This window comes from Fulmarus glacialis, unplaced genomic scaffold, assembly GCF_000690835.1.
Source record: "Fulmarus glacialis isolate BGI_N327 unplaced genomic scaffold, ASM69083v1 scaffold12721, whole genome shotgun sequence".
Lineage (NCBI taxonomy): Eukaryota > Metazoa > Chordata > Aves > Procellariiformes > Procellariidae > Fulmarus > Fulmarus glacialis.
The window spans coordinates 60,555-82,210 of NW_009193646.1; the positions used below are offsets into that span (position 1 = coordinate 60,555).

General features: G+C 41.8%; 2 protein-coding genes across 2 annotated transcripts in view; both read left to right on the forward strand.

The window, feature by feature from the left end:
- The window catches only part of LOC104083877 (cytosolic phospholipase A2 epsilon-like), a 32,553-nt gene extending 22,075 nt beyond the window's left edge, over positions 1–10,478 (forward strand). The window contains exons 11-20 of the mRNA XM_009587530.1: positions 612–747; positions 2,658–2,794; positions 4,023–4,245; positions 5,173–5,287; positions 6,021–6,158; positions 6,435–6,542; positions 7,380–7,571; positions 8,052–8,221; positions 9,230–9,416; positions 10,270–10,478. Coding sequence (XP_009585825.1) covers positions 612–747; positions 2,658–2,794; positions 4,023–4,245; positions 5,173–5,287; positions 6,021–6,158; positions 6,435–6,542; positions 7,380–7,571; positions 8,052–8,221; positions 9,230–9,416; positions 10,270–10,478 — 1,615 coding nt within the window. The remainder of the gene's footprint in view (positions 1–611; positions 748–2,657; positions 2,795–4,022; positions 4,246–5,172; positions 5,288–6,020; positions 6,159–6,434; positions 6,543–7,379; positions 7,572–8,051; positions 8,222–9,229; positions 9,417–10,269) is intronic.
- Positions 10,479–13,547: 3,069 nt separating this feature from the next.
- The window catches only part of LOC104083875 (cytosolic phospholipase A2 epsilon-like), a 25,992-nt gene continuing 17,883 nt past the window's right edge, over positions 13,548–21,656 (forward strand). The window contains exons 1-2 of the mRNA XM_009587528.1: positions 13,548–13,574; positions 15,156–15,228. Of these exons, the coding sequence (XP_009585823.1) occupies positions 13,548–13,574; positions 15,156–15,228 (100 nt within the window). The remainder of the gene's footprint in view (positions 13,575–15,155; positions 15,229–21,656) is intronic.

The following is a 21,656-nucleotide window of genomic DNA, read 5'->3' on the forward strand; positions in this document are numbered from 1 at the left end:
CAGGGGAAAAAATTCAGCGTGGCTGCCCATGTGGAAAAGATTATGGATATTCTGATATATTTGCAGGATGAAGCTTACAAATGCTTATCTAGAAATCTGTTCAGCACACAGGTGAAAGGCTGGATTTCACAGGGCAGAGGCGGAGCGGGGGGTGATGCTGCAGGACTTGCTCTGCAGTTCAAGCTCCATCACACGGCTCATTAGGACCTTCACTTTAAATACTGTTAGTGACCTGTCAAAACCTGAGAACAGGTGATGGTGGCATCATTTGAGTTTTCCAGGATGTCACAGTGACAAAAAGAAATGGAGACAGAAAAAAACATTCCTGAAATTACCCCTTTTGGTGATCTTTCCCCCGCTTGTGTCTCTTGCCTTTGTGCCCGTGTTCACAAGAAGTCTAAAGCACCTTGGAAACTCCTCTTCATTCTTACTACTACTCCTTGCTGCCAGTAGAAATGCTCCTTTTTTTTTCCTGTTCCTTGATCGATATGCAGACTTGGAAACAGCTTGTTCTACAGATGATTTGTGGAGTTTACTGACTACCTGCCCTACAGCTCTTGAAATCAGCTATAAATGACACGTGCATTGATTTGTCCCATGATCTATTCCAGCTCAGGAGACCTGGATGTGCGCTTGGGGTTTAGCCTGTGCATGGAAGAGCAGGACTTCCTGCGGAAAAGGAAGAAATACGTTGCTGCTGCTCTGAAAAAGATTCTTAATTTGGAGGAGGATCTGAAAGAGCACGAGGCAAGCCAATACAGTCCCTGGTAGCAACTCCTCTCTGGGGGTCGGGGCCGGGCTCACAAATTGAAACCACAAATAAAAAACCAGCTTAATTAATCCTGCTGTTCTGGGACAAGCCTGGCTACCTAAGTCAAGAGACGAGCAAGAGAAGCAGTAGCTGGTTCCTACAGCAGAGCGGCGAAGGCAGGATAATGCCTTTACAGCCCGCAGAACTTCCCAACAGCTCCTCAGTTCAACCCATTCCTGTTTATACTTGATATTGCTCACGGATCTCAGGAGGAAAATTTGTAGTGGGCAGACATGGAACAGCTGGGAGATGCTGCCTGGGAAATAGCATGCCTTAGCTCAGTGACAGAGGTGAGGTGGTGGTCGTGGCATTTGTAACGGATTTTGAGGGCAGGAAGCAAAAATTTTCACACAGACATCTGAACAAAAATACTTCAGGTGGTTTCTGCAGCAGAAAAGGTGTATTGTTGGGAAAACTGACTACTAGAATAAAACGGTCAAGCTGGAAAAGAGGAGTGAATCTTAGCAGCATCGTTGAGTTGTATAGATGAAATAGCTGATTAAAAGTGTAGCTTTATCACTGTAGCCCCTGCTCCTGCCTCCATAATTCAGTCATAAGTTTTGTAACTGCTTATGCCTAACTGGGTTGTTGAAAACCAGAAAAGTACAAACATACCAACAGCAAGAATCCTCTTTAGCTGACAATCAAAAGAAATAGTGTTGTGGATAGGGTACAGATTTAAAAAAAATCATATTTTGGGTTTCAGAGCAGAGAATAATATAGGAAATAAAGTTTTCAAAACAGCTGGAAAGAACGTTTTTACATAGCTGTCTACGAGTTTCCTGACACATAGAAAAGTGGTTGAGGTGGTAAGACCAAAGGTGTTTTTTGAAAAGGTCTAATTGCTCTGTCTCTGCTATTCATGTATTCAACTTCAAAATTGTGGAAAAAATCCCCTCTACCTTGTTAACTGACTTGCATTTGAACTGGAGAAAAAAATATCATTGGAACTTTAATTCATAATGAAAAAGCTTAGAAAATGTAAAAACCAAAATATAACTTTTTGAAATTATTCCAATTTTAGTTAAGATGATCAGATTTTTCCTCATTACTATTTTATAAAATTTCCTACATTTTAAGTTCTTATCGAGTTTAGTTTAGTTTATTTTGTTTTTTTTCTTAATTTCATAGAATGGGAGAAATATTTTCTTCAAGCTCTATTCGTTGACTTTAGAACAGCAGATCGCTTGATGAAATTAGAAGCCAACACTAAAACGTATAAATAGACATTTTCCGTAGGGCATGTAAGCATCCACACAACTCAAGATGCTAACAGAAGCAAAGGGTGTACCAGATCAGGAAAAGATTAAGAGAAGAATAGTCTGTCTCTTCAATTACACTTGGAGCTTGGAGGGGGGGAAGCCCTACTGATGATTGTGCTCCAGGACATAAAGTAATTAGCAGCCTGAGGCCAGGAAGGCTTCAGCTATTGTGTGGTCTGGCTGATTACAGGGGGCTGTGTGTTCTTCTGAGACACTGGTCATTGTTAGAGGCAGAATCACGGATCCCTGATCTGCTCCGGCATGGTAAATCCTGTATTTTCCATGACAGCTTCTAATAATACACTTTGAGAATTCCAGGCTGATGAGGTTGATTTCCAATTATATATTAGGTAAACAGCCTCCCGCCCACCCGATGTGAGTGGGTAAGACATAAGCCTTCCCTCTCCCGTCAGTCAGGTGGTGGCAACAGAAGCCTTTTGCACAATCACATCCTTTGTGCACGAGGTAACGTCACTGCTCGTATCCATGCCTGTAACCTGTTACCTGGTTTCTGCAGTGAGAAGGATTGCTCGTCTCTAATACACGCGTGGCTTTCGCTCCTTCTGCCTTGCCGTCTTGAACAGGTGCCGGTGGTGGCCATCACGACGACTGGGGGAGGGACGAGGTCGCTGACAGCGATGTACGGCAGCCTGCTGGGTCTCCAGAAACTCAATCTCTTAGACTGCATTTCCTACATCGGTGGTTTATCGGGTACCACATGGTGAGAATGACCCAAACAAGGTTTATGTTTGCACGCTCTTTGCTTAATACTGTTGGCTGTTTGTACAGCACCGTCAGCTTAATGTGGCACTTAGTAAATCAAAAGCATTTCCATATTCCCCACAATCGCCTCTGTGTCCACCTAGAGCAAAGAAACAAAACGTACTGAATAGGAGATCAGTCGTCACATTCATCAGCTGCTTTTGTCACCACACTGACACAGTCTATGCCTGATTCTTTCATGTAAATGCTCTATTACCTTTTCATATTTTATCAATTATACCTTAGACTGAATGCAACGAATTTGTCTTTAGACTGGAAATTGAAGAAAGATGGGAAGAAGAATTTATGCCTGCATTTGCTGGTTATTCTCACTTCCATTTTGGATTTAGAGTGCATCTCCCTCTGGTAAAAGGTGTATTCGGGGCTAGTGGAATCAATATTGTTGCAGACAGTCCAACAAATGATGCCAAGTTACTGACCTCGGGGAGACTGCAGCTATGGTTGCTCATTATAAAGTGCTCTCTTCTCCCAGTGGGCATACGGCAGATGATGTCATATTTAAAATAACTTAAGTATTTAATCATGTGGGTTCCAGGTAGCTCCACTCCTCTACACCCGGTTGGAAGTGGAGACAGTTTTTTTGCACTGAATTATATGTCAGTCCTTTTGTATAAGTCCAAACCTTAATGGCAGGTTTGTCTAAGTATTTGCCGAAATTCTTTTAAGTTCTCTGTATGTATGTGGAGATCTGAGTGTACCTGTCTGTGTTACGATTTCAAGGAGACAAGTAAGAATGGTCGTACCAGGACATGCCCAAGACCCAAGAACTGCCCAGTTCTCTCGCTGATAGGAGCCAGTAGCAGATATTGGCAACAAGTATGAAACTAGAGCAACTAATAGTGACTGCTCCCTAGAATACTTCCCACCTTCCAAGAGATGGATTTTCTGAGGACTTGTGGAGTCTTTATATTTAATAGTCTTGGGCAGATTTTCTCTCCCTTGAATTTCTCAGATCATTTCTGAGCCCACATAAACCTTTATCATGAAAACCAGGAAAGCTTGGAGGTTTTGTTTGCTCTTGAAATGAGAGTATTTCAGGTATGTTTAATTTTCAGTTGTGAACCCTATATGAATTGAGAAACAGGCAAATAGGTTGCACAAAAGTTCTCTGAAGCCAAACCACAGCACTAGTTCTCTTTCATTATTTTCTTCTGATGTTTTTTCAGGACAATGGCAAACTTATATGAAGATGCTAATTGGTCACAAAAATATCTGGAGGATGCAATCAAGGAAGCTCGCAAGCATGTAACCAAATCCAAGATCTGTTGTTTTTCTTTGGATTGTCTTAAGTACTATTACAATGACCTGATGGAGAGGATTAAAGAAGGACGTAACACTTCCTTCATAGACCTTTGGGGGCTTGTCATTGAGTCCATGCTACATGATAAGGTATTAGTCCTTTTTTCCAGAAACCTGATGAACTACTTTAGCTATAAAGGAGAAGAATATAAATCCTGGGATGCCATTCAGTACTATTAATGCAAATAATTAGTTTCGTGGTTGATTAAATTCTGTATATTCAGATTCATTATTAAAACACTACTCTTGCTTTAAAGTGAGGTTGACCTTGAACTGAAGGAGCCATGGCTTTGCAGTCAAAGGTGTTCTTTCTTCTTAAAGAAAGAAAAATCCTGAGAAAAAAATAGTTTGAAATGTAAACTAATCATTTTGGACATGAAATATTCTGACTAGAAGAGGCACTTAAAAATTTGAAATAATTTACTTCACTAGCATAAATGAATATACGCATTTATAAAGTGACTTAGTTATAGACTGCCTGTGAAGATGATTCAAATAGCGGGGAAGACCATGCTGTAAATATGTTATCAAGTTTTAAGAAAGAGTGATAGAAATTTTGGTGCTTTAAAAATAGTATAACTTAAGTAGTTTCCTTCTGGCTTGTGTTTATATAAGGAAGTTTTAAATTGTCATGTGCAATAGAATATATTCTTGCATATGAATATACTTGCAAAATATATTAAAATATGATAAACTCTGTTGCCTGAGATCCAGCCAAGCAAAGTACCTTACCTTTCGCTTAGCCACATATTTCTTCTTGGCAATGGTTTTTTTTCCTTGCTGAATCCACAGTCAACCTCTCTGCATATCTCAAAATCCGAGAACCCATATAGGGTGTAGCTGCTGCTTATGGGATGCTTGCTGAGTTTGGAATATTCCATGGCACATATTTCTGCACAATGCAGTGAGCTCAGAATGGGAAAGAGAGCCTGGATAAAGCTCATAATTCAGACTATATTATTTCAAGTGCAAGTTGTTTTTCACTTCATTCCATTAACCTTTTTTAATCAAAACCAGAAAGACGAGCATAGACTCTCGGACCAACGGCAGGCTGTGGATAATGGTCAGAACCCGTTGCCCATCTATGTGGCCATCAACCTCAAGTCCAGCTATAGTGCTCAGGCGTTCAGAGGTAACGGTTATGATCCAGATTTCTTAACAACTTTATAATTTAAGTAATCTGAACTAAGACTAAATGCATGTAATCAGCTTTAATAATACAACAAATCCTTTCATTCTAATCGCAAAAAAACCCTTTAAAATTTCACATAATAGTGACAAACGCTTAAAAATAAAAAATCCAAACATGGTTAGTCTTTAGAATTTGAGTTCTCTACGTTGCCAGAAGCAAAAATATATCTATACCACAGAAGATGCCAAACTCACAATTTATGCTGGTCACAAAAACCTTGTAACGAAACTAATTCTTATGATGGTTCCACGTGGTCTTATTTTGAACAATTAAAGGGAAACCCTTGAATTTTTGGGTGGCAGGAAAATCACTATTTTCCCTAGTACTAATTTTCACAGTGTTTGTTTAATACGAGCAGCTTGGTACATGACGCCAGGTGAATGCTAAGCTCTCTGTCACTGGTGCCCTTAAGGGAACAAGTTATAACTGAGCAATACATGCTTTTGGGTAAGATTATCTGCACAGAAGGCTTATGGTTTCATTCAGACCAGGGCTTTTCTGCTGGAGACTGCTGTATAAAAAGACGTATATTCTCTCTGCTGTAGCTGGTGAACAGCATTTTATTAACTAGCCAGTGTCTTTCTCATGATTTCTTCCTGCTCTCTAGTACTCTTCCGTTTAGCAACAGTTAACACGTTATTGCCTTTTCATGATCTGGCTGCTGTCGCTGTAGAGTGGCTGGAGTTCACTCCCTATGAAGTCGGTCTCCTGAAATACGGAGCGTCTATTCGCCCAGAACATTTTGGAAGTGAATTCTTTATGGGAAGGCTGGTGAAGAAGCTCTCAGAGACTCGGATCTGCTACATGCAAGGTGACTATTGCCTAGAGGGAAAGGTGGCCTACTCGAGAGGCAGCTGGCGCGAGTGAGCACGTGGTCGGTAGTGGACAGCCCTGGGAAGACACCAGCAAACAGGTCGAACAGGTGTGAGTTTGCATTAGCAAGGACATACTTAGGAAGCATGCCCACAAAGATACTCATCCGGACAGAAAGGAAGTATCCAAGGGGAAGGACTGAAGGTATGTATCAATTAAAATTCTTCCAAGACTACTCTACCAATCAGTTTCTATTCTTTCTTTCACATTACAGGCATGTGGAGTAGTATATTTTCTATAGATGCGATGTATGTCTGGAATTTGGCTACTGATTCAGAGGACTTCTGGTGTAGGTGGACCAGAGACAGAGTAAAAGATATCGGTGAGATGTTTTTGTGGTTGTTTTTTTTTTTTTCCACCAGTATATATTGCTTATATTCCGTGCAGAGGTCTAATACCTGAAGAGATGCTGTCGAAGTCAGGGAGAGAGAGATGAGGAAAGCAAAGCAGAGAAGTCAGCTAAGAAATTTTTCTGCCTGATTTAGAAGAACTAAACTGTGCTTCTTTGGCAAAGCTTTGGCAAAGCTGTGCCTTTTACTAAGGGACATACAGACACAAAACCAGTCTCCAGCAGACATGTAAAAATAATGTTGTATTAAGAACACATGTTAAGATTGTTAAGTTAGGATATGGTACTCCTTGGCCGCTAATACTGTCAGTAGAGAAAACATCTCTTGCAGAGGGCTGTTTTCTCCACTAAACTGCCCATGGAGAAGGCTGGCTCTTGCCGTTAATTGCACAAGGAACCTGGAGTGACTGGCCTCCTAACTTAGCTAATGTTTGCAGCTGGGTGATATTCATGTGCTTTCTGAAGGTGTCCTGTTCAAAGGCCAATGTTGTCCTCCTGTATGTTTTGGGACTCGGCTCTCCCCCGCACCACACGCTGCAATAGAGGTGGGCATCATTCGAGGAAGCCTGGAGTGGGAGGTGGTGCTTACTGCCTGGCAGCTTGCTGCCTGCAGGTAGCTGTCGTTTAATTCACTGTCTAATGCTGAGTTTTATTTGGTAGCATAGACCTTAAGGGCTTATAACTATCTTTGATTTACCTTTGGGGTGGGGGATGGTGACAACTGTGTTTATTAGTTACTCCATTTTTTAAAAATATTGATCATTTCAGAAAACTGCCCTAAACTCAGAGCTGCTTCTTTCCTTCTTGCAGAGGAAGAACCCTCTCTGTCCATGAATCCCTATGAGATAGACACGTGTCTATTCACCCCCTCGAGCACCCTCTCCTCTGCTCTGCGAGATGTCTTAACGGGACGCCCAACCATTGCACAGTATCCCAATTTTATCAGAGGCTTCCAGATGCATAGCAAGTACCTGGAGAGTGAAGGATTTTCCACCTGGCAAGGCACAGTAACACAGCATGTTTTTCAGTAACGTTTTGAGGAGGTTTAGGTTTGGGAATTCATTTAGGATTTCCAACGAGGAGGAAGAGACAAGACTGGCTTCTTCTGAAATGCCACTTCTCCCTCCCACAAGTGGAAGACATGGAAGCCAGATTTGAACAGCGTTTCATTTTTGGGGGGGATTGAGGGGTGAAATTGAATTTGGTTGCTGGGGATTATGTTCCAGTGGACAAGGTGAGCTCAGCCTGAGGACGCAGGAGGGATCTCTCCGTTAGGGCCAAAGTTGCTTGTGGTGTCCAGGAAGGAAGGAAAGAAAAAGCTGTAGTGTGTCACTTACTCCTGTAAATCAGTGCTGCTAGGGAGTCAAAGGAAGGCAGGGAAAATGGGAGGCAAAATTCTCCTTTCTTCCCTCTTTAATTTTCTGCAGAGGAGCAGTCAGTCTTGTTTTTTATTTATTGTAACAAGAAATGTTTGTGTTTCAGACACAGTGATAGACTCCTTCCCAAATAAACTGATGGAAACAGCAGACGATGAGCTCTCCCTGGTGGATACTGGTTTTTTCATCAATACCAGCTACCCACCACTTTTGAGATCAAAGAGAGAGGTGGACGTCATCCTGCATTTGAATTACAGTGGAGGGTCCCAGACACTGGTAAGAAAAGCCATGATACCTGAGAGCTTTTTCCTTCATGGTCTTTTGTTCTCTAGCACTTGTCAGTTAAACCAACTAACTTTCCAGTACGGGGATGGGAATTAGATGATTATTATATGATTTATTATTTAGATTATTAGGTGGTTTATTTCTCAGTAACTAAGAAGGATATTAGAAGACGGTGATGGATATGGGCATTTTAAAATCATCCACTGCAGTGGATCCAAGAGTTTTTGAAGAGCTGACTGAGGAGCATTCTGGAGCTCTGATACTGATTTTGGTTATCCTCGAACTGACCAAGTTACAGAGGCAATGGAAAGTCCTGACAATATTTTAACAGATTAAATGGGAAAACCTATGTGTCTCTGGGCCTGTTTATCTCATATCAGTCTTAGGGAAATGCACTGGCTGATGTCAGACTTGATTAATAATGAAAAATAATATAATTAGTGTTGCACACATAATGAGAATAATACAAAAATAAACATAGGCTTATAGTAAATATAGCTGTTGAAGTTTTTCTTTCATGAGGTCATAAGGTATGTTGATAAATGTATTTGTTAATAGGGAGTCATTATCAAACAATCACAAACTATGCAGACGACAGAAAGATTGGGAAAATGGTAAATAACGAAGAAGTCAAGACAATGACACAGAATAATGTGAACTGATCTGTTCCTTCTCCGATCTTGCAGTTTCTTTGCCTTCCCCTTCTGAACCTGTTTCATTGGAATTATAAAATCATCCTCTGGTTTTTGGCTCCATTTGCAAGCTCAAAGAAAGTGACTGTTTTCTTGTTTTGCCTAAAGCAATGCAGAAAATAAGAAAAGCTGCCATGTCTGGTGTGGTTATGGCTGTTTCTGTCTGAAACTTAACATCTTCCCAGAGGAAGATTCAAGCCTTAGAATACTCATGTTAGCTGCTGGAGTTCAAAAAATCCAGGTCTCTGGATCTTTTCTGAGTTTTGATTCTTTGTAATAATTTTATTTATTTTACTCATTCATGCAGCCTCTGGATCAGATTGCAAAGTACATCTCGGGGCAAGGAATCCCATTTCCCAAAATTGAGATAAGTGAGGAAGACAGGGAAAACTTGAAGGAGTGCTATGTGTTTGAAGATGCTGACAGTCCACAAGCTCCAACAGTGCTCTTTTTCCCCCTAGTAAACGACACCTTCAAGAACTACAAAGCTCCTGGTGAGTCATCTGTGGCTAGCAATTTTAATAAAAAGTCTCTTGCCTCGTGTGTCCTCTCCATTTCATATCTAATGTTTCACTATCATCTCTGACCGTCTTTCCAGTGCCGGCATCATCAGTTTCATCACTGACAAAAATAACTGGTCTGTGTCAGTAGGTCTGAACTGTGAGAACTCTAGAAGCTTTCCTAATACATCTGAGATGAAAATAGACATTTACTCCACAGGACTTACTAGAGATAGTATGACGTTAAAACTCCCAAAATGCATACAGCAAGGGTGGCAGGTCCTCAACACAAGCTGTTATACTCTACAAACATGCACTTGCTATGCACTGCTGCTTGCAAACAAAGGTGGAGGCAAAACCTTCTGGGGGTTTTGGTGGTAGCCCATTCATCTGGGGTTTGTTCACATGTTTAAAACTAATCTCCCAGATTGAGGACTGAGTGGACAGAGATCTTTGTTTTTAGTATGAACTATGTCCTTGTCTGAGTGCCATCATTTCTCCTGTACTTTCAGTGAAAGGGTTGTTATTTCATCCAGTAGAAGAACATCTTGTTTTCCTTTTGCTTGCACTTTTCTACTTTGGGTAGGAAAGACTTTATGTTGTCCAAGGAGTGGTCTACAAGTGCTGCTGCTGATAATCAATGTTCTCATTCCCAGCTGTTTGGGTTTACATCATTTTTGGACAGAGGCTTGATCCAGAAGCTGAAGAATACTTTTACGTCCCTCTGGCAGATCATATCTTTCCCTTCAAATCTCCCTTTTCTACCTATAATTACTGAAATGATTGATATGGGCCACATACTGCAAGAAAACTTTATTGGTGCATCTCTTTGTGGTTTGTCCCTCAGGTGTGGAAAGGACTCCTGAAGAGATGGCTGAAGGCAAAGTTGATGTCTCCACTATCCTCTCCCCATTTACGACAAGGGAGGTGTGTTTTAGCGAAGAGAATTTTGACAAACTGGTGAAACTGACTGATTACAACGTCCTGAATAACGAGAAGTTGATAATTCGGGCCTTGCGCTTGGCAGTGGCACGGAGGAAGCAGAGGAATTATTAGCCACCGCCTGCTGGCTTTAACCTTCCACGTGATATTTCTTGGGTTGTCTATTACCTGGTGAGATTAAGATGTTTGATACTTGGCAGTGTTACTTGCAGTAGACATCACATCATCCTGAGGATGTGCTGGACTCCAACTCATCCTATTTACGTGACTGTTCAGATGAACAGGTTGGATTTTACCAGTGGTTTAATCCAAAACAAACTTGAAAGCAGCAAATTCGTGTTTAGTTTTGTTACCTTGTTACTTTACCAATCAATATATATATTCCATATAAATTAATATAGGGTTGTATAAGATAACAATGAAATATGTAGCACATTAAAATGTGAATCAAACCAGTATTTATATGTTTCTTTTTGGTTTGGCAGAACAGCAATTCGTTGAACTGGAATTTCTCTGGTAAATAGCTAATCCAGTGTGTTGGTCTTGCTTATCTTAATTATTGATACTGAAGGTTGTCGTCTCTGATTTGATTGTCTGTCCACTATGAGGTTTTTATTTGACTGGCTTTCATCACTAATCTTTGAAAATAAGTTTCTTAATTTACTGTCAGTGTTGTAAAAATCTGTACAGTTTTCACCATCAATAAAAAATACACCTGAATTAGATCATTTTTGTTTCACGTGGTCAAATGAATCCTATGAGCTGCTATTCACAGAACCACCTATATTCAGCTTAAGTAGTAAGTCATGTTGCCCAACTTTCCTTTCATTTTCTCTTGGAGTTGCTGCTGACTGTCCCGTCTCACTCATCGTGAGACATCACCTGCCTTGACTGTTCCTGAAAGATTACCTTGCAGTTTCTCCCAGTGTTTCATAAGATGGGAAGTGGCTGCTAGCTATTTGCACAGAGTACGGCAAAGCAAGAGGGCCTTTTGAGCTCCCTTCCAGCCATACTTTTTGCAACTGTTCAACACTTTCCTGCAAATGGTCTCTTTGCAGGGGTTGTCCTGAGAGAGTGATTCCTCATCATCGAAAGTCCTAGAGGTCTTCTGGGGGAAGGTAGCTGCCGAAGACTCTCTTCTTGCAGCTCTGCAACGGGCAGGTCACAAGCTCAGTCTTTCACAATAGCAGCCCTGCACTGGGGAGCTGTGATACGCAGAGGCTGGTCACAGCAGCTCAGAAAACGCTTGGGATTATCTTCCTTTTGATAATAAAAGGCTCCTTCTGTTGCAATGAACTTCAGACTGAGTCACCAGGGCAGAATTGGTGTTGAGATCAGAGTCTTGATTATGCTCAGAAGTGACAAATTTTTTTGCATGGAATGAAGTTCTATGAAATGGATGGGAGAAAAAGATTTGTCTCCTATGGAAAAAACAGGTGGTGGTGCATCCTAGAGCAATTTGGCTGGTGGAAGAGGAGGAGTGGGCCATGTTTTTCACCTATGAGCATGTTCATTGTGTTCATGCACCTGAAACACTTGAAAGGGCATGGTATAACCCTGTTTCCAGGTACAGTATCGCACGTTTAAATCTAGATTATTAGCCCTTCATGTGTGAGGCAGCTGTAAATGTGGTTCAGCTCCAGAACAGTGGGATATCTCTGCATTGTGTCCTGCTGGCTGATACAAAACCTGCCTTTCCCTGTCCGAGGGAGTTCCTCCTACTCTGATCACTCTGCGGCTCTTTCTTTCAGCTTCCCTGGTATTTCTGTATCCTCTGTTTGAAACAGGATGCCAATAGTGATTTTTTTTTTTTTTTTTTTTTTTAAATTTCCAGATCAGTGACAAAAACATGCAGTAGGCTTAAAACTGAGCTGTTTGCAACCTCTTTAGGAATATTTCCCTCTGAGGGTACCTTCCTTTGACTACTGCTTTTTGTGATGTTAATTATCCATCCTTAATCTGTTCAATGTCTGGATGACATTTGTTGCATCTCGTTCCTAAGTTAGAATGTCTTCAAAGGCCAAATATTTTATGAAATTCAAATTATATCATGTCTGTGAAGTTATCTTTATCAATCAGTTCTTGACTCATTGCAAAGTGAAATGAGATTATTTTGAGTTTGATTTTTCTGTTAAATTTCATAATAGCAAGGATGATGTTCTAAAAAAAAATTCATTTTTGTTACCTCTTGTGTTCTCACTTTGTGTACTCCCTCAATGAGACCGGGACCACCTCACGTGATGCTAGCAGTGCCCTACACAGTGAAGCCTTATAAATGTGAGGACATAAAGAATAGGTGAGGACATAAAGAATAATTAACATTAATTTCAACATTAATTTCACCCTCCCAAATATATCCTCTTTGAGGTTATTCACTTAAGCACCTTAATTCAGATGCATGAAGTAAAAAAATTTGAGAAAGTGAGTGAGCTTTTAAAGCTTTGCCTTCATAATGGAAACTCTACAGTTTCAGCAGGTGACTGGGGAATTGTTTCATGCAGTATTTGTCCTGCAATAGCTGCTTGGCTGAAAGACAGCTTACTGCCTGAGTCGAGCAAAATGGAAGGTGAGATGGGGATAAAAAAAAACTCTTTCCAATGTGTCTTTAAGCAAAGACCCACCTACTCCCTATAGGCAATAAAAAGCTACAAAAAGTTTTTTCTATGCACAACGGTTTGTTCGGATGTCCTTGGCCGAAGAAGTCCTTGTTGCCCATTCCTGGGCAGCCAGATGGACCCCGGCTGGTGCCAGCCACCTCCGCACAAGGGGTTGCAGTTTGACAGCCCTCCGGCGTGCAAAAGCACTGTGGCCTCCTCAAGAAGTGATGGGGGTGCTTAAGAGTATAAAACATTTGCTCAGCGCCCGTAACTGTGAAGGGAGGATCCCTTCCAGGTCTCAAGGTCCCTCTAACTACTGCTCCAAAGACCATCCTTCTGCATGCTGGAGCCTGGGCGTCCGCGCCTCAGTGCGGGTGTGCGGAACACGCTCACCTCCCCGGCAGTGAGGAGGAGGAGGAGGAGGAGGAGTTGGGGATTGCTCAAGGTGGCGGTGGCGGGGTGAGGCGGTGCTGAGTCAGGCACTAACACACCTGCCTGCTCCCGGCGGCTTAAAGCACAAGAAGCTGCCTGGCTGAGACTTCTCTGTACCGATCCGCTGCCTGGCTCGGACGCAGAAAAGACCGCGATGGGGCTGTTCTACAGTAAGAGCCAGGTAAGACAAGGAAAGAGGAGGCTCTGCGATCAGGTGTGCGGGCAGCCCCTTGGTGGCAGAGGGGATCTGCTGCGGGAGGTGGTGATCCACCTCCTGTATCTTCAGCTCTGAGATTTCTTCTTCAGAGCAAAGCGGGGCTTCTGCCGGGGTTTTGTGCCCACTTTGTGGTTTTCGCCTTCAGGAATACAAGGACTTTAATGCTCCAGTAACTTAACTATTTTGAAAATCCCCAATTAAAAAAAAAAAGAAAGAGATCTTTTTGTACATTGCTGTTGTTCTTAGCTTCCACCCAATTGGGCTAGGCAAAACAACTCACTGAGGAAAAATAAGGAGGTATCACAATGTCAATGAGTGCATGGGGTAAGCCAGGAAGCTAATATTATGTGAGGTGTTAAATACAACTCACTCAAAAATTGTGGGAGTTTTGGGGCATAAGGGAATGAATGGTGACACATTGGTATATATTATCTATGTATTCGTTGTAGTGATATTCCTTGCTCTACAGGTAGTGTGCATGAACTGTCTCTTGTGTGTGTTTGTTGCATCACTGCATAGTTTTGCTGTTTCTTTTTTGCTCCTCTCTGTTGTTGTTGTGGTTTTTTTTTTTGTTTGTAACATTTTTCTGAGGTTTTTTGGTTGGTTTTGGTGGTGGGTTTTTTTTTTTTGTCATTTAGAGCATTAAATGTGCAATTTTTCCTCCTTTTATTCCTTTAAAAAAAGACAATTATCTAGGGAACAAAGTACTTCACCTTCAGCCCCTGTACTTTTGATTAAGTACCATGTTTGCCTGATCCTTGCTTAGGATGAGAGAGGATGACAAAATCAAACCAGTTTCCTGGCAGGTTTGTTAAATGTCTTTTGATCACCACTTAGGTTTAGGTGGTTTCCCAAGATTTCCATTGATACTCTCCTGTGATCTTTGCTTAAAGGAAGATTGGATGAGCTGAATTATTCAGAGAGAAATAATTACAGAGTTGTTGCTTTCACTCCCCCCTTCTGAGAAGTTTGGGATAGGTCTCTGGAAGGCCCTTTTCAGGTCCTCATTGTCTGAGAGCCAGCACTGCTCTACGTCAAACATAACAATGGAGTTATATGGCTGTAAACCAGCTGACGAGCAGCATCGTTACACCACGATATCGTTACTACTTCCTGCTCTGCTAGATTGTCTGCTGTTTGTTGTGAAATATAGTGGATATACATGACATCCTTTGAATTTGCACAGACCAAGATGTGTGTCAGCTGTATTAATAACACAGCAAGGCTCACTATCATCCATTTCTCTGTGATTGGGTTGTAGGAGTCAGACACCTCAAGTTGAGGGTTACCACGAGTTTCCTCAGAATGGAAAATGGAGGACATCAGAGGTTTGGTCTGTGACTGAATGTACATTTTGGGTCTCTGGCCACACCTGGCTGCAAGCCTTCTGGGAAGGAGGAGAATACAATGCACAAGGAGGAACCTCAGTTCAGAAATGTTTTGCATGGTTGGAATTGAAGCACTTAATTCAATGCTATCTCTGACTGTGCTTCCGGTCTTTCTCTCTGCATGCTCATCCCACGCATTTTGTATGGTGCTCAACAGACAGAACCCTCTCCGTGCAACTTGCTCACCGTAAAAATCATACGGATGAAAAATGCCAGGAAAGCAGACTTGTGTGAGTATCTTTGCTATACCCCTGGAGCATCCACGTGCTTGTAAAACTATCGGAATATAACCAAGTGTCACAAACACTACCAGTGTTTTTATAACTTTATAAAAGGAGAGAGAAAGATGCGCGACTATGGTATGTTGAGGATGAGGTAGCATAGTTAGAAGATATTACTTACTCTTATATCTTTGGCAGTGTAATGCTGAAGTCTAGCCACCGGTTGCAGTTCAGAAGATGTTTGCACAGAATGCATAAAGTGTTTCACATCTGAATCTGCAAAGAAAGGTTTTTTTTTATTCACAGGGAAGACTGCAATAAGAAGTTTAGATGGGGCATTTCTTTCTATGGTTCCTTCTTGCAGTAACGTCCACCCTGTGCGTCCCTGGGCCTATCACAGAATATTTTATGTGAGCTCAGGACATCTCTCATGGACTGTCAGATTTGATTCAGCCATAGGAACAGCCATGTTTCAAAACTTAGTTGAGGGTTCACACTGTTAGCTTTTTCTATTCTTCATTATTTTCACAAAATCCCCAGGAATGATAGTTATGTAAAAGCTTATTAATGCTCCATAAATATCTGAACTGCAAAGCACAAAAAAACAGTTGTGAATGACAACCACCTCCAATCTGAGGAGAGGCTGATTGTCTTGCATTTATTAATTTATACAGATAAGAAGGTCTGAATCCAGAAAGTTTCTACAGGAACAAGGCCAAACTAAATTTGTTCATTTAAAATGATGCAAGGCAAGACATCTGTCTGGGCCTTTCCAAAGTGGTTTGCTTGGGGTTCTGCTATAGTTTCTCTAGAGACCGAAGGTATACTAAGAAGAGTTTCTCACTCTGATTTTTATTGAAGAGAAGTAAGATGCTTTGTTGTTCCTGAATGTATGGGGAAGAAGAGTCTGTATGAACCTTCCCACTGGACTACTTCTAAAGTGCAGAAAGGAGATTTGAAGCTCAGTTATAGGCTGGAGAGAAATCCCTTGCTACAGCTAAAACCTATTTGAAGGTACAAACATGCAATCTGAACTGAAAGAAAGAGGTGCGGAAAACTACAGCCCTTAGATATCTCCCCACATAATCATGTTCTATTAAACCATCTGCGTGATAATGAGCTTATCGAACTTCCTCTCCACCTTTTTCTCATCTAGATCAATGCTTTTTATTTTTGTCTTGAAACTATTTTTATTCTGAAGGGAGTTTCTTATGTTTTGATGCTGTCCTTCCCAATACTGCAAAGTTTCTAGGGCAAAGGGCAGGTACTGAAATCCTCAGGCATTTCTGCTTCCCAGTCCAAGACACGTCCCACCAGCCCGTAAAGCTGCTTAAAGGAGCAGTTTGAATGACAGAGGTGCTTTCGGAGCACGGCACGGGGTCTGGAGCAGCAGTAAAGCCGCAGTGTGGGCTTTCCAGGCTGAGGCTGTTCTGCTTATACTGTGAAGCATATACTGGATGTTGCCTGCAAACCAGAACGACAGACGTTCACCACCACCATTGCCAAGCTATCATCTCTTTGAAATGGTGGTATGAGTCAAAATATTGAGGGGAAAAATATTTGCACAAACAAAACAAAAACAATACTTGCAAAAGTGAATGCTTTGCTTGTTGGGTACTTCCATCACGTAGGAAAAGAAAATCATACCGGTCACGGCACTGCCTTGCTTACGCTCAATTGTTGAATCTGGTTTTGATTGATAGCTGCTTAATTCCAGTAACATTTGATTTTGCTGAGCGTGAAATTTGTAAAAGTTGCATTTATCAGAAAGATCTGCTTTTAAACCATTTCAGGAAGTAGTTTTCTATGCAGCCAGACTTGTAGAAGTCACGTATTTCAATGACGTGTTCTTTATCATATAAAATAAACCTATATTTCAAATGTTTTAATAAATTAATTTAACCTCTGGTTAAACTCACTGGCAATGTAAAAGCTAGTGCAAATTGCATGTTGGTAACTGTACGTGACTTTCACTGAGAAGCAGCAAAATGGGATGCTTAAGATAAAAAATGTACCACTTGAACAAAATGTTCTGTGTAAAACTGGGGGAATATTATTGAATTGTTTCAGTCATCTTTTCAGTTCCCTAGAGATTAGCTTGACACAGCCTTAGGAAACCCAGAAGCATGTGGACCTCCATCACCAGCGATGTAGATTTCTTTACTGTACCATTTTCCTAACACTGATTTTTTTTTTTTTTTTCTTCTCATTCTTCCTTATCCCAGCTCTATTTTTATCACTTTCCTTTTCCTGAAAACTTTTCTAGATAAAACAAGTTGGCAAGTGTCACCTATTTCTCAGTCATCTTATAGATTTTTAACATTTTAAATCGGCTCCTTCTCTCTCTCGCTAATTGTGTCCATCCTTTTGTTTCCTAACTGAAACTTTCTCCTCTCAAGATCCCTTCTTGCACTAGGTTTCTGTAGAATTTTTGGATCACTTTGTTTAATACTCACCTAGTGTTTAGAACGTCTCCCAACCTGGTGCCGCAGGTTAACTTCATTATTGGTCTATCTGCTCCATTTTCCAGGTAACGGAGATGGGAAAATTAATCCATAACAATAGGCTCTCAAAACCTCACTAACATCTCCCGCAGAACAGATAATACAAGACCTTTAATGGAAGCTCAGTGCATAAGATGGTATTTTTATCTAAGACAATTTAAATTGTTTCCTTCTGCTTTTTAAACCCTGAATCTTTTAAATGCACCCTTGCGCTATTCTGTCTCTTCTTCCCACTGATCCATCAGTGTGTAAATTATAACCCTAATTTCCACTTGTGTATTGATGCATAGCTGATATCACTGACACCACCTGTGAATTTAGTGCCTTGTTTGTGTTCTCCACATTTCCCCTTCCCACTGAGCACACCCACGTCCCTGTCAGGCTCACTGGGGCTCATGGTATTCCTGGACCTGTGAACGCTTGCCAGTTCCCAGATTTGGGTGTGTGTCCCATCTGCATCCTGACTCCCTAATGGCATGAAGACTTGGATGTCCACCAATCCAACCCACCCTTAAGGAACAGGGCTTTCTCTGCAGAGGATTTCAAATTTCAAGCTCAGCCTCTCGCAGTCCTTGGGAAACCACCGCAGCTCCAGAACAAACAGAAGGACACGTCTTTTCGCAGCATGCGGTCCGGCTCGGGAACTCCCCATGGCAGGAGATCACGGAGGCCAAAAATTTATGTGGGTTCCAGGTGGAGAGTGGACAAGGTCATAGAAGAAAAATCCAGTGAAGGTTGGCTTAGGAAGTCTCTGAATCGTAAATTGTGAGGGCTGAAAGAGCATTACATGATGCTTGCCCTCCTATACTCTTCCTTAGACACCCACCACTAAATGTGGGGCATATTCTCCTCTGGCACTGATGTCCATCCCTAACGAGACCAAAGAGCATTCCCAAAAAAAGGGGCTAAAGAACAACTGGAGAGAAACAAAATCATTAAGTGGAATTAACAAATGAAAAAGAAAACAAAACAGAGTGTTAAGGGTTAAACAAAAAGATGAAAACAGGCAACTGGATGGGGACACTGAGCTGAGCAATTTTAAGCCGTCGTTCCCTGCTTCCTGAAAACATCCAAGACCCCTCAGTGGACACTGCCTATGGGCCCTGGGCTAAATGGACCTTGCCTGGTGTAGAGTTAAAAATATTCTTCAGCATGTCCTTAGTAAGAAAATGATTTTTTTTTAAGCTTTTATGGAATTTTTTTTTTCTTTAAATTAGGCTTGTTAATTTTGGAAACTCCCAAGTTTGGGACTTTTTTTATATAAGGCTTATATTATTTTGGGTACAATATTTTATAAAGTTATTAAGTATATTTTACATTTTTATCAAAAAGCATATTTTACGGCATTGCAGTAGTAGTTCTGCCATATATGAGATCAATTCATGGAAAGGCCCTTGAGATCTTGAAAAGAAATATAGCCTGTGAAATACATTATTGTTTGAGGAACTATGGGCCAATGTGATACTTACTGCAGGAAGCCGCAGACTTCCTCTGCTGTTTTGTTCTTGCACTGTTATTGTTTTATTGTTATTTATTACTTACTTCACCATTTAAGCAGTTACAATCATGTACCAACAGCCTATTGTTCTAGGTGCTGCTTGGAATCTTGTTATAAAATAAGAGGATGTGGACTGATAAAGCCTGACAGGGGAGAAAATGGGAAAAAAGAGTAAGGTTATTTAGCAACATCTCAGCAAAGGGATGTTTTAAGGAGGGATGTAAATGAGACTAGTGGTACTGTTTTAGGGATACTTGTAGGGTGCTCCAGCCAGCGTGAAGGGCAGGGTGGGAGAAAGTGTGAAAACTTTTTACTGAAGTTTAGCTATTAGGAGATTAATGTTGAATGCTCCCTGGAGGCAGGAACTGATCTCCCAGGGCTGAATGAATTCTGACAGTCTGACCATGAAGGGCCTTGAGAAGGAAGACGTTTACTTTCACAGAAGTAACCCACATTCTTGTTTAAAAAAGAATATAGGAAGTTCCAATGATCTAAATTATCTAATATTCTGCACTCTAGAAAACAGCAATGCCTGCCGGTCCACCCACCCTCAGCCAGATCTCTGCTCAGCTCCACGGTGTGGGAGGAAGAAGAAAAATGCTTTTCTCAGCTGGTGGTGGTAGTTTACATTTCGTGACACGGATGGGCCCAAGCGAGGGGAGACATGATCGAGGAGATGATCTGGGCAAACAGTGTTTGAGACCACGTTCTTGATTTGGATCCCTTCAGCACAAATAACAAAACCCTAACAGTCATGAAAAAATCTACCCCTTAGAAATAGCCTACGGGCAGTCCAAGAGGAGGAGGATGTCCAGGTTTCTGCCCCGGTTACATGCGGGCTGGAGGTCGCGTCTGTTAAGCACCAAAAAAGGAGGTAGAATTAAAATTAAAAATTTTTGGTTTAGCCCTGTTTGGATTTGAGCTGTCTGCGAGACAGGTGACATTTTTAGCTCGAGCCAGGACGGCTGGTGCCCTGCTCTTGTCTAGGATGCAGCGTGGTGCTGGGGCTATGGTGTTTCTGAGCGTGGGTCATGTCGCTGTAATGCTTTCTAATGGTAAAGCACAATTAAGATCCAGTCCTGCTGCTATCCTGGAAGATAATTAGAAACTTAGTGTAATAACTGGACAACGAGACCGTGCTGTCGTAAATACCTGCTGCCACGCCTGCTTTTGGCAGGATATTGCCCCACGGTGATACCGTGGCTGCCGCCCCAAGTAGGTCTGACAGCTGCTCACGTGTCGTGGTCCAGGGGAGGGGCACGACAGGTCGCTGCCGCGGAGCTCTGCTGTGTGTACCACGCGTGAGCGTAATCGCCGTCGTTAGGTGGTGGTTCGGCTTACGTACCTGGGTAATGATGGTTCGCTTGTACGTGGCTGGCAATGGGAGCCTTGTACGTACGTGTGAAGAGGTACTCGATACAAGGCCATGGGATAATGCGGCGTGAGCGACCGGCTTGGGCACAGGGTACGCTGTGGAGTTCCAGTTCTCGCATCTGCTTGTGGCTGGAGCTGGTCAGGCAGGATACGGGCCTGAGGTATGAGAGATGTGTGAAAAAGGTTCTTGGGTCTTGTAAGCGCCTCCCTCGTAACAACTAGAAAATACTTCATGACCAAGAGGTAATTAGGTTTCAGAGGGCACCTCTGAAAAAGCGTCACCGAACACATTTTGCAGATGGGAAGAGGGAAGCGTGCTGGTTTAGTGGCTGTGTCAGAAGTCCCCCAGAGAAAGTTAGGGATCTAAATGAGAAGTCAGGGCTCTGGTGTCTGACAAGTAATTATTTCTTAAAGGCGTATGATACAGTACAGTAGCAGACAGTGATCACCTACAGAAAAAAAAATTGGTAGACTTTCGAAATAATACTTTGTTGTTTGCAACAGATGTAGTCAGAGCACGTCTTGCTATTTGGGAAATGTCAATGAAATAAATGTTGGATCACTCACAGACTTATGCATTTGGGTCCTTCTGATCCTCCTCCTAGTGGGGCCAAGAGCTGACAGCGGTCTGTGCTAATATCAGCCTGGACTTCCCAAGAGCCAAAAAAGATTTTCAAATGGACATTTCCTGCATGCACACAGAAGGTTGGGAGCTATTAGGGCTGTTAGAAGCTCAGGTGATTTCTATGTGTTTTGATATTTTTTTACAATTTATATATCTTTGTATATACCACAACTACCTTCATCAGTCACAGTTACTCTTTTTTCATTCAGAGTTACTCAAAAAAAGATGACTTAAGTCTCAGGAGAGTCAGGGGTAAAAAAAAGGCTGGCTTTGTTAATTCTTCAGTTACACGTGGAGTGCGATAAAGGGCCAAGTCAATTATTCTGTGTTTCCCAAAGTCAGGTCTATTGGTAAAACAAAGTGGGACAAGACATAAGCCTGTTCGGATGAAGGTGTGTCTGCTATGCAATGGCAGGGATGGTTGGGTAGGTGGCGT